The sequence below is a fragment of the Prunus dulcis genome, chromosome 1, assembly GCF_902201215.1.
Source record: "Prunus dulcis chromosome 1, ALMONDv2, whole genome shotgun sequence".
Lineage (NCBI taxonomy): Eukaryota > Viridiplantae > Streptophyta > Magnoliopsida > Rosales > Rosaceae > Prunus > Prunus dulcis.
Window position 1 is genome coordinate 34,409,674 of NC_047650.1, and position 12,597 is coordinate 34,422,270.

The 12,597-nt window shown below is 37.8% G+C and overlaps 2 protein-coding genes across 7 annotated transcripts; one reads left to right on the plus strand and one right to left on the minus strand.

The window, feature by feature from the left end:
• Positions 1 to 559: 559 nt before the first annotated feature.
• Positions 560 to 3,881, plus strand: LOC117615863 (protein SAWADEE HOMEODOMAIN HOMOLOG 1-like). 2 transcript variants are annotated; one of them, XM_034345026.1, is made up of 9 exons: positions 560 to 842; positions 1,163 to 1,248; positions 1,339 to 1,384; positions 1,528 to 1,630; positions 1,950 to 2,013; positions 2,663 to 2,714; positions 2,902 to 3,045; positions 3,143 to 3,262; positions 3,347 to 3,881. In XM_034345026.1, exons 1-9 carry the CDS (start codon positions 786 to 788, stop codon positions 3,389 to 3,391), a joined length of 717 nt encoding a protein of 238 aa, XP_034200917.1. In that variant the 5' UTR covers positions 560 to 785; the 3' UTR covers positions 3,392 to 3,881. The 2 variants fall into 2 exon arrangements, with proteins under 2 accessions (XP_034200917.1, XP_034200918.1); XM_034345027.1 differs by lacking the exon at positions 1,950 to 2,013 and having other exon boundaries at positions 2,916 to 3,045.
• A 427-nt stretch (positions 3,882 to 4,308) lies between these two features.
• Positions 4,309 to 11,687, minus strand: LOC117630178 (casein kinase 1-like protein HD16). 5 transcript variants are annotated; one of them, XR_004586199.1, is made up of 19 exons: positions 11,034 to 11,687; positions 10,572 to 10,682; positions 10,384 to 10,457; positions 10,208 to 10,277; positions 10,061 to 10,116; positions 9,875 to 9,946; positions 9,368 to 9,462; positions 9,206 to 9,269; positions 8,966 to 9,095; positions 8,668 to 8,886; positions 8,423 to 8,565; positions 8,163 to 8,337; positions 7,886 to 7,976; positions 7,646 to 7,803; positions 7,355 to 7,543; positions 7,055 to 7,262; positions 6,367 to 6,453; positions 6,047 to 6,143; positions 4,309 to 4,759 (listed from the first exon to the last, which is right to left on the minus strand). XR_004586199.1 is itself a non-coding variant. In XM_034362925.1 (16 exons), exons 1-16 carry the CDS (start codon positions 11,406 to 11,408, stop codon positions 7,203 to 7,205), a joined length of 2,082 nt encoding a protein of 693 aa, XP_034218816.1. In that variant the 5' UTR covers positions 11,409 to 11,687; the 3' UTR covers positions 6,638 to 7,202. The 5 variants fall into 5 exon arrangements, 1 of the variants encoding a protein (XP_034218816.1); XR_004586201.1 differs by having other exon boundaries at positions 6,047 to 6,137; positions 6,367 to 6,466; XR_004586198.1 differs by having other exon boundaries at positions 6,367 to 6,466.
• Between the last annotated feature and the right edge of the window lie 910 nt (positions 11,688 to 12,597).

Below are 12,597 nucleotides of genomic sequence, written 5' to 3' on the forward strand. Positions count from 1 at the left end.
CTAATTTGCGGTAGCCCAATAAATTGGATTGAGTTAATCATCCAGGTTCAAATCCTATCAACGGAAAACCTCTTTTAATTTTTCGATATTTTTATTTTTTTAAATTATATATTTAATAATGTTCATTTATGTTATTATATTTCCTATCAATAGCATCCAATCTGCTGTAGCCCAATAAAATGGTTTGAGTTTATCATCCGGGTTTGACTCCTGGCAGCGGAAAAACTTTTTTATTTTCAATAATTTAATTTTTATCTGTTAATTATATGCCTAATGATACAACAGACCATACATTAAGCTAAACAATGCTACGTAATTAGCAAAACACAGCAAGTAAAGTATGATATTCCAATATCTGAATTTCAAGTACAAACTGCCTCTTCTTCCACCCCAGCCCATATTTTTTAACCAAATCATCCAAACCCCACCCTTCCACAGGATCAGGTTCCCATAAATGGATAGGGAGCCTGAACACTCTTCTGGGCTGGGCTGGGCTGGGCTTTGAATTGGCACCATATCAATTCAGCCTGTCTTCACTTTCCAATGTGGGAAAGCGAAGTCCATAAAAACGCAGACACAGCAGACATTCCATTCCATTTTAAACTTGAAAGTACAGAACAGTGAGCTCCGTTTGAAGACTTAAAAAAATCAGAAAAAGAAATCAGAACAAAAAGGTGCTTGTTGTACAAAGTTCTAGGGTTTTCCATTAGAAAGGGAGAGTGGGAAAGAAATCAAATATACAAAGTTTAAAGTTAGGGTTTCAGAGAGAGAGAGAGAGAGAGTAAATGGAGCGTCTTCGTCCAAGACACAGAGAGATTCACATTGGCTTTACAAAGGCCGAGGTAATGAATAAATTTCTCTTCCTTCTCCACCTTTTTCTATTAAATTCATTTATTTTTCCTTTATCATTATCTGGGAATTGCTTGTTTATTGAAAATTACTTATCACCCAGCTTCTGCGGTCTTCTTTTGAAAATATAGACTGTCTAATGTGATTTACGTTGTCTGATTTCCATGTCTTGAAGAATGCCATTATTAGTAAGTCAGTAGAAAACTCGCATGCTCACTCAATACAGTGGAATTCAATCCTTAATTGGAGATTATCTGTTGAAATTAATTGCGCTTTGCTTTTATTTGGTTTTTTCCACCACCATTATGAACAGACTCAGAAAATGGAGAGATTGCTAAGGGAATTAGGAGAACAAGTGCTGGAGCGACAATTTTGTCAAAATATTGCAAAATGTTTTAAGTGAGTTTCATTTCATGGTTACTGATTCTTCTTTCGGAGAAATTTTGGCCCCTACTCTAAGTCTTGCTTTGGCTTGTTATGCTTATGCAGTCGCTCCGCAGGTCGTGCTGGGAAACCGATTGTGAAATGGACTGAGGTTGCACATTTCATTCGCTCTCTCTTCCTGTACTTTTATTGCAGTATATCTGTATAATACCATGATATTGTTGTTGCTATTGTTACCATAAGGTGTCCTTGATTAATCATCTTTGGAGCCCTACTCTGTTGCAATTGTCTTAGGTGCAAAGTTGGTTGCAGAATAGAGCGCAAGAGTTGCCAAACGTATCCGAGCAGGGAATTCGCCCTTCGAATAAGGCACTTGGAAGTTCTGGAATACCTAAAGGTGCTTCTCATAACTTTTTGTTGCTTTTATGTCTAGGCTGTAGTACTACGCAAGCTTGTAAGGCTTTTGCAAACTGGTTAAATCTGATTTTTGTATGGTGAGCTCATTTATTATAGCCAAAATAGAGAAATAGTGAACCACAAACCAACCGAGCTAGTTGAAGTTTTGAACTGTATTATATAAATTTGTCAGTCTATTACCAGCCAGCCACTGAATGTCAGATCTAATAAGTTATTTCAAGTTTGAACTGTTTCTGTTTCACATAATATTATTCACATATCATTTTATTCCAATTTTACTATTGTGCATTTGAAAGCAGAAGAAAAGACCGGAAACATATCAGAGTTGGAATTTGAGGCAAGGTCATCAAAAGATGGGGCATGGTTAGTATACAAACAAGGGTGACTTTGTCATTGGATTTCTTGGTGGTCCCTTATGTTTAGTTCATCAGTTTTTTGTTATTACTACTATAAGCTCTAACTTGTTGGCTATTAGCATATTTTATGGTACACCTCTTAACAAGGTTTTCAGCATTACAAGGAAGACCTTGTGTTTAATTGGGTGCGCTTGGAAAGCTAGGCTTATATTAAATCATAAAAAATATTGATATGAGGCATTTGATGCAGGATTTAAGGAATGAATGACTATGCACACTTTAATTAACCTGAAAACAGTAGAAGTTTAATGCCTCAAGGTCTTTTTAACCACCTCAACTTTAAAACAAGAGGTGGGGCAAAACATAGAAGGTATAATGAAGATTTAAGTACAGTTTCAGTGCATGAGTATTTCCTAAATCTTTGCCATTCAACTTGTTAGTGAGCATGAAAGACTTCCTAAAATTTGTGCCTCTTTGAATTGTATGTTCTGATTGCCTAGTGCAAACATAGCTACCCTGATAGTAATTGTAATGGAAAGATAATATTTTCTCAACACTTTAATATGAATGTGATGTTTTGCCAATTAGATGCTCTCTCTGTTTCACCGTCCGTTTCTCCACTCTGTGGAGTCTGAATATCTTATATCACTTTGCAGGTATGATGTTGAGTCATTCCTTGCTCACAGGTCTCTTAGTTCGGGGGAAACTGTAAGTATTTAAATCGTAACCTATTGCCTATTGATGATTATACTGCTGACTGCTTCCAATTTACAGTGGGCTGAACTCTGAGTCCATATAAATCTAACTGGAGACCGGACTTAGATTTAGAAAACAGTACAAAAGTCAGTCCTAATCATACATAAATTCATTAAATGGATTTTGTCATTTATTAAAGGAAGTTCGTGTCAGATTTGTTGGATTTGGAGCCGAAGAAGATGAGTGGGTCAATGTAAAAAGAGCAGTGCGAGAACGTTCTGTACCACTGGAGCATTCAGAATGTCAAAATTTGAAGGTTGGAGACCTTGTCCTCTGCTTCCAGGTAATTCCCAAAGTTGTAGTCTGTTTTGGCATACTATAACCAACAGCAGTTTCAAGTTGGTAGTAGTGTTCACGTTTGGTGGTTTGGTAATAATTAGGAGAGGAGAGATCAAGCAATCTACTATGATGCTCATATTATTGAAATCCAAAGGAAAATGCACGATATAAGGGGATGCAGGTGTCTTTTCTCAATTCGATATAATCATGACAACATGGAGGCAAGTATTGTTAGTAGTTTTTTCTTTTTTTCGATTGTCTTCAGGTATGTAACTGCTGATGTTATGATACTTAATTTCCCCCAGGAAAGAGTTCGATTGAGAAGATTATGTCGAAGGCCAACACATTAGAGGTTCCATGCACTGTCATAATGGTTTTTCACTAAAGCCAGCTCAGTTTTGTCCATTTTTTGTCCTCGAACCGGCACGAGTTGATGTCAATCTTTGCAAGGGAACTCATTAATGTTGAGTACTGGCGAGTTGATGTGCGTTAGTCTTGTGTGGTTGTGAGTTTGATGGATCACTCCAACCCTTAATGAGAATAGTGATATTTGTTGCTGTAGTTCTGGCCTTCTAGGGTTGTTCTACTGTACTGTGGACGTATGGATACAGTCAGGTATAGAAAACGGAATCAAACCATGACTCGTTTTCGGTGGTCTGGCGGGGAAAAATGGGCAATGGGTACAAACACAACCATAAGCATTGCAGAAACTTCCATAATTCTAATCCGTTTCACTTTCTTGGCTGTATACAATTTCCCAAGGTGTGCCGTACCAAGCCCATACCTTCCTCCTGTTCTCTATTAAAGCTATTAAATATAAGCCCGAAATCTTCGAATCCAGAGCAGAGCAGAACCATTGAGCTTAAACCCATAAATTTTCAAATAAAAGCCCAGAACACAATGAAATGCAGGCGCCAAATTTATGTGGGAAATTTTCTGCGAGTTTCTGTGCAATCCGCACTCGAAAATAATCACTGATCATCTACGACATGACGTTTATCCTTTGGTTTTTTTTTTTTGGAGGGGGAGGTGGCGAGTGGGTGGGTTTTGGTTGTGTGATAAAGTTGGTCTTATCCATTCACTTACTCCTAAATCCATTCAACATCACCTCTATCAAACATCTTAACCCTAAACCTGTACTCTTTAGTAATCGCTTCATAGCTGGATGATAATCGTCCTTTTTTAATTTTCTTTTGTGATTAAGGATGGTATTGATATTGAGAAAAATGTTTTAACAAAATCAAGTTGTCATATTGGGAAAGGAAAAGAGACACAAAAATGGATCGTTGCATATGATGTTTAAAAGTTACCCTCTCTCCAGTTATGCTGTGGCCTACCGTCAGACGTCTGTTGCCAAAAGGGGAAGGAACCAGTGATCAGAGTACGTAATTTTTACAGTTAAACAGAGGAGGATGATGGCAACAATTGAAATCATTCTCACAGTAAAAATTTGATTATATTCGACAATAGTTTAACAACCACCACGCCTCGGCCGGTTCATGATGGATTCAATTCGTCTTCTGAAATGCCAATTCATGACCTGGCTGCATTTTCTGACCAGCCAGATTCAAGTCGGTCTGGTCAGTTCAATCTAGAAAATTCTGCACACCAAAGAAGGGGCCATTTTGGCTCTGCAACTGGAAATAAAACCAAATGGCTTGGGGAGTTGAGAGGAACGTCGAAATTGTATGGGTGTACTGCACCATTCTTCTTCTAGACTGATTTACAATTAAAATAAGAGCATAAATGAAATTTGCACAATATGCATAGTTCCTGAACATTTTTTAAGAGGTTGTGTGCCGCTTAACTCAATCATGTCATTAGACTGAAAGCACCCATTACAACTTCCAAATTATAGGCTCGTAAAGGATCCTCATTCTTTTACTTGTTTTATTTCTTATTTTCCTAAAAGCCGAACAATGCTTTTCGGCATATGCAAACATATACTCGTGATGCAAGATTCATTTTTCTAGCATTTAATCTGTTCTATTGCATTTAACTACGTTTCTTATACCTAGACGAAATCAGTTAACTTTCCTAAGCACTATCTAGAACGTTTAACCATTTCTCCCAACTAACATTCCCCATCCTGCTTCTGGTATCACTAACTTCAGTACTCTGTCCAATTAAGACAGATGAACAGGAGTTTCAGCAAAGAGACAAAATATTTATATAAGGCTAATACTAAACTTTGGTCTGTTTAGTTGGACAATTAATTATCAGTCCCGTGAAAAAGGTGTTTCAAACTAAAACCAACATTAATCCACAGTAATCTTATACACACTAAATCCATCAAAACGGAACAGAAACCAATGCGGATACTAGTTACACAATAAGACAAATTTGTACTTCTCTTGTGGTAATTACCAAGAGCAGGTTCATAAATGCAAGTTAGAAATGCATGAAAATGATGCAGTCACACAAAACGGCAGTCATGTCATGAAGTTTAACAGTAGTAGTTGGACAATTAGTTATCAGTCCCGTGAAAAAGGTGCTTCGAACTAAAACCAACATTAATCCACAGTAATCTTATACACACTAAATCCATCAAAACGGAACAGAAACCAATGCGGATACTAGTTACACAATAAGACAAATTTGTACTTCTCTTGTGGTAATTACCAAGAGCAGGTTCATAAATGCAAGTTAGAAATGCATGAAAATGATGCAGTCACACAAAACGGCAGTCATGTCATGAAGTTTAACAGTAGTAGTTGGACAATTAGTTATCAGTCCCGTGAAAAAGGTGCTTCGAACTAAAACCAACATTAATCCACAGTAATCTTATACACACTAAATCCATCAAAACGGAACAGAAACCAATGCGGATACTAGTTACACAATAAGACAAATTTGTACTTCTCTTGTGGTAATTACCAAGAGCAGGCTCATAAATGCAAGTTAGAAATGCATGAGAATGATGCAGTCACACAAAACGGCAGTCATGTCATGAATTTTAACAGTGGTAGTTGGGGGGGAATGTTAATAATACAAAGATATCATACCTTGTGGTTTGACAACTTCCACTTTCTCCAATAGCATCACCATGGCTGGATATGCAAGAACCACAAAGCCACACACACACATGCAGCTCACCTATATCTAATACAAAGACGGTGGTTTACATCATATAAAACGATTAAAAAATGGAACAAAACGAAGAGACGACCGGAAAGAAGTGCTAAGGAGATTTAGCATAATAAAAGAACTGAGTGCTGTCTAATAGATAATGAAACCATACAGCTACAAAACCAGACAGAAAATCACAATATAAACTGCAATAAAGAGAAATTTGAATAAAATTTCCTTGTGACCTACAACTTACCAATGTTAAGATAGGTGGTCTTTCTTTTCTTGGCATCACAGGTCTTACTTCATCAATTGGTGCAAAATAACCTTCCCTATTGCGGTTCTGCTTCAAAGACCTTAACGAAAATTATCAACCATTCAACCTGTGATATTCATTTATTCACTGAACATCTAGCATATTCATATCGCCAACTTTATGTGTAATGCTAACATGAATTGGTCAGCAATGTATATAACCAGTGGCTAGTAATTCAAAGGACACAAGCGTTTGGAAAGAGGTCGAGACAAACAAAAAATAATTAAGAAACCATTACATACTCACGCTTGCAAGTATACAACTGTTTTCTGTTTTTCAGGTCAAACTGAGACATCTCATCTTAAAGTCCACAAAGGAGCTCTCTCACCCCCCGGGGAAAAAATGAAGAAAACTAAGTACAGATTTAAGGGCTCAGAATGTCCAGAGACACATCTAATCATAGGAGCACTTTCCCAAATTCTATCAATAATCAAAACATGACTTGTGCACATACCTTCAACCGAGGAATTATTGCTCAGAAATATACAATCTTTCTAACGATAGGCAAGAATAAATAACTTCCCAATGGGCATGAAAGATATAAATAAGCTCAAAAGATTGAAAGACAGTGCACAAGTACTTGTAACAGATGTATGTTATGGTGGCGATAAAGAAGAGTTTAGCGTACATCAACTCCCATATGCAAAGACCAATCAAATTTTCCGTGAGAGGATTTTTGCTTCTGAACAGTCACTAAATGGTAAAAGCTGGCTTGTGGTTCATAAAGGTGAATCGTCAGAATTTCATCAGTGGCATCCCAACATAACTTTGGCTGTTCATGAGACAGTTCGACCGTAACAAATAGATGCAATATACAGATTTTTTGCCCATTTCTCCTGCACAATTTCCCACAGAAACTTGAGCCTTCAGAAAGAAGAATGAAATGGAAACCACAAACAGGAAGAAAACAATTAATAAAATAACCCACCTTAACATGAGTACTAGGAAAAGCAGAAGTTCGAAGCGTCTCTTGAGTTTCATCTGCCAGTTTTCTCCTCGGAACACTAAGGACAAAAGCTGCCTGATCCCAAGTTGCTGCAGTTGACGTGATGCGGAAACCATGATCCCACCTTCGATGAATGCCTTCACTTGGATACAGGAAATCTAGTTCCACAACCTGCAATTATTCATTTCAAGGGAGACAAAACACACTTATCAGAATCTTTTCTTCACCACCAAATGGTATTTCAACATACATATTTGGAAATCCAAATAAGACCTGGTCAGAAAATCCTGCACCACGGGACATAACAATAGCCCATCTACTCCCGGCAGTGGCCATTGCAGTAACATAAAATCCTTCCCTCCATTTTTTATTAATCCACTTGAAAGGAAATGACTCACTGACTTTATATGACTGCTGTAAGAATTGTGTCCCTATATGAAGCAATAGAGGTCAAGTTAGATGACTAAATTGGTAAAGCAATCGAGCTATACAGATACAGATACTTAGACTAACCTTTAGACATTACAACTAGTGAGCTTCCATTGCTAGTTCCTGCTATTGCGCTGATATAGTAGTTTTTGTCCCATTGCTCCATAATCCATTCCTTCAAAACCAGAGAAATGGCATGATTGATGTATCTCCTTACACAGGCAATCATAATAATCCATGTGGCGTAGTATAAATTATAAAAGAAATAATTCGATGCATAAAAACAACAATGCTAGTTGCAAAAGCTAGCTAAATCCAAATCTTCGATAGACAACCATTCTAGATTTAATGGAACACAAACCTTATGAAGAAAATAGGGAGAAAGTTCATAAACTTGGGAACTGAAGCCAGTGCCAGCATCCATAATAAGAGCCCAAAGATTTGAACAGGAAGCCACACTGCTAATAAATAACCCGTCCTCATTTCCTTTCTCAATGTGTTGGGAGAGCCTCACATCTGCAACATTATAGTGATATCTACGAGAGATGGAAACATCGACTTAGTTCATTTCTAGGTCAAATTTGAATTACAGAGTCCAGTATGTAACTTTAATGAATATACCTTTGCTTCATAGGCCTACGAGCATTGTATACACTAATCCATTGTGTTGCAGGCATCCCCATGCGAATCTTCTTCTTTGGTTGCTCATCATCCTCCTCCTCCATGGTCAATCTTCCTCTCTTTTGTCCAACCTGACATATAAGCTTGACAATGCAACAAATATAAGTTAGACGATTTCGAAGCCAAGGTCCATAAGTAATGGTACCTAAAAACAGTCTGTATAGATGCAAGAACATTAAAAGTACCTTCTGAGCACCATCAGTATTTATTGGCCTGATATCTGGATTTGGACCAACAATCCCATCAAAAAGGGATATATATTTTGCATAGTTTGGTTCTTCGTCAAACTTCAAATTCACCACATACTCAACAAACTGTCTGAATGGTTGAGGGCAGAAGCAACACAGATTTTCTGGGGAAGTGACCATCTTTTTCTTGCAGACAAGGAATCCTTTATTTTCTCCCTAACAAAAATATTGTGTTAGAGTGACATACACTACTAAATAGAAGCATATGCCTACTCAAATTCTGGACATTATGAACCTGATATCCTTGCCATGGCAACCGGCCACGAAGAAGAAATATCAGTGTGTAAGCTAGAGATTCCAAGTCATCTCGCCTGCTGCCAGTTCTACCAAGATGAGCATGCACACTTGCATACCTTACCGTTCCCCTGCAGCACATTAATGATCAGTATACATATCAGTTGGTTTTTGTTTTTTGGTTTAGTTGCAAGGGTAAATCACACTTTATGGTCAAATAATTAACCAGCGTTTATTTCACCTGAAAACATCTGGTCGTTGATCATAGTCAACATGCTGGCCAGTTGAATCTCGCCACCTGGTGGCTGTCAAGTCAAAACAGGCAACAAGATGATAAGGTATTAGGTACGCTACTCAGACAAGTAATTTCGGCTGTAAGTAGGATCATATAACTACGACTTACCTAATCCAAGGTCAACAAGAAACAGCTTCTTCTCCTCAAGAGTACCAGGGGGACCAAGCAAAAAGTTCTCAGGTTTCACATCCCCATGTACATATCTGTCATGAACACCATCAGAGAAATTGTAAATAACTTGACAAGCAAACCATGGAGAGCAACTCAATATTGCCATTTTATTTCATTTATGGGAAACCAGGTTAACAGGAATTCAACATATTGCTCGTCACTCATCTACATATACCATACTAAACAGACATCCATCACGCACTAAAATGAGGCATTGATATAGGAAAGAAGTATCAGGACGTTGTGGCACTGACACAGCCCACATGGCACAATTACAGGGATTAGAATATGAAGATTTAAATTAAATCAAATAACTCTCTGACCAATGGAATTCTATCTTCACGAAAAATAAGTGAACTATATTTGCAATGATTTCAACGTAACTACTAATTATATTGAAAAGAAAAAAACTAATAATCAGAAAATTTGAAATAAAATTATCACCCTCTAGAGTGCATCTTCTCCAATATGGATATTGCCTCAATGGCAATACACGCAACCATTTCAATTGACATCCTGAAATTAAAAAGGTAGAAGTGAGTGTTAGAGCAGCAGACCACGATACAAGTGTTGCAAGAAGAAAATGAAAATACCTTCCTTATTTTCTGTATAAAGACGGGAGAAACTTACGTGTGTGAGCTGTTATTCCAGACATCCCACAAGCTAGGTCCAAGCATATCCATCACCTGTACACAAAATAGGGCTGATTCCATAAATTCTCAAACTTGGCTAATTAGAAACTACAATTAAAATGAAATTTGAGCAAACAACTCATACCATGATGTAGTAGTCAGCTTGACGGCCCTTATAATGAACTCGTGGCACCCCATGACTACCGCCGAGTGCACTGTACAGACATAAGATTAAGTAAGAGTTACAATATAAGACTGGGAAGGTGAGAATGTGATTTGTATAGAACGAGCACACTACAAGGGAAGATAGGAGCATCTTACTTGTAAATTTGCCATTCGTAAGGTGGGCCATAGTTACATCCTTTGCTGCTTCTATGCTCAAATTTCAACGCAACCTAAAATTTAGATCAAACAGCTACGTTAACAATACAAATCCAACATAACGTCTTTCTTCTTTTCAGAAACAAATTATACAATGATGTTATGCCATGAAGAAGATGATTGCACACCTCAACAGCTCCAGGGCCAGTCCCCATGCGTCGACCTACATACACTTGTCCAAAGCCTCCTTTCCCCAATTTCTTTTCTATTTTGTATACTGGGGAACCACCAACCTGGACCTGTTGTCAATAAATCGAAGAATGAATATAAAACAATTAGCAAAAAAACCATGATATGCTATAATGCCAAATAGTTCGCAGTGCAAACACAATGTTAAGAAAGAAACTGCACGTTGTTGCCACGCCCCACGCACAAAGAGTTCACAGCCCAAATCGACAAATTAAGACTAATAAACAAAAAATTATATTTTGAATTTTGAATTTTTCTTCTACTTCTCAGTTCAAAAAATGGCAACGAGAAAAAAAATACACAAAATTTTATATCTTCCCTTCATTTTCTCAGCTTACTCATTATCCAAACTTAAACTAATAGGAAAATATAGAAAAGGAAAAAGTGAAAGAGAGACTGACCTTCTCGGGAATAGGAGCTAAGCCCTCATCCTCAGCTCCGGGACCTTTATCGGCACTGCGGCCACCGCTATCGTACTCATCCATGGCTCCCTCACCACCAGCCTGTTCTTCGTCTAACTTAAACGACCTCGTTTCAATGACCGGACCAGCCTTGGCCCTCCTCCTCTTGCCGACACCAACTGCCTTCTTTTCCTTATTCTTCTTCTGATTATTATTGTTATTCTTCTTGTTCTGTGCGGTCCTAGTCTTCCGCACAGTTAGCTTCTGAGATGGTTGAGGCTGAGGCTGGGTGATCGGGTTCGGGTTCTGGTTCAGAATCGGGTCGGGGTTTTTGGGTGCCCGGGTTCTGCGTGGTCTGCTACGCAGCTCAGGCATGGTAAGGGTGGCGGTGGTCCATGAAGACAGCAGCGAAACGCGCCTTATCGGGAAGGTTCATGGAAGTTTCTAGAATCATCCGCGCACAGAAAATGGATCAGTGTGAATTGTTGAGAGAGAGTGTGGGACGATGAATTTAGGGTTGGAGAGAGGGAATTTGGAGATCTGTGGAGGGAAACGAATTGGAAAGAAGAAGGGGATTCTAGATTTTCTACAGCGGAGAAGCGAAAGAGAAAATAAACAGATAGAGAGAGAGGGGCAAAATAGAAAAGAAGCTTTTCAGGCTCTTATTTTGTAAATTTCTTTATATATATGTTTTAGTCCCGATCTTTTGGACCACAGGAGTTCAAGAGATTGTGGTCACCCACCGTTGGATATTAATCTAATGGTTCAAAATGATATATATAAATGCAATATGACATAAATGATTATTACCCGATTCAAATCAACCGTTGAATTTACATCTAATGGTAAATGACCATAAATCTCTTGGACTACAGGGGTCCAAAAGATCAGGACTGATGTTTTATGAACATAAAGTATGCTTAAAATTTTGTAACTAACTCCCTGTTTTTTCTTATTTGAATAAAAAATTATATGATTTATTATTCATTGGGGGTTTTAAGATAAAGGAGAAAATATATAATTTAAAATTTGGGGTCTTGTGGCAAAAAATAACTTCAATGTGGGGAAATTTACAATATAAAATTTGTAAAGGCTCACAGTGCTCTACTTTATAGAAGGTGGAAGTTGGAAGGGAGGAGGACAGGTAGAGGACTGGAGGAGATGGGTTAAACTTGTTGTAAAAGTCTTTGTGTGGAGCCCACTAACTATTCATTACTGTTCATTAACTATTCATTACTGTTCATTTGGCGGCTTTGATAGAGTTTGTCTGTCACGGGTGAATAGTGATGAATAGTGATGAATAGTGATGAATAGTGATTTTCTCAGCCTATAAATAAGAAGAGAAACGGAAAGAAAGAAAGAAGAAGAAAAAAAAAGAAAAGAGAGAAGAGAAAGCAGAGAGAAATTTTCCTAGAGAGAAAATTCAGTGAGCCACATATGTTGTAAACACTAAAGTTGTAGCCACAGATTTTTATAGTGAAAGGTTACCGCTGCTGCTCTCCGAGGACGTAGGCATAGCCGAACCTCGTTAAAAGCTGTGTCTTATCTATTTTACGTACAGCTC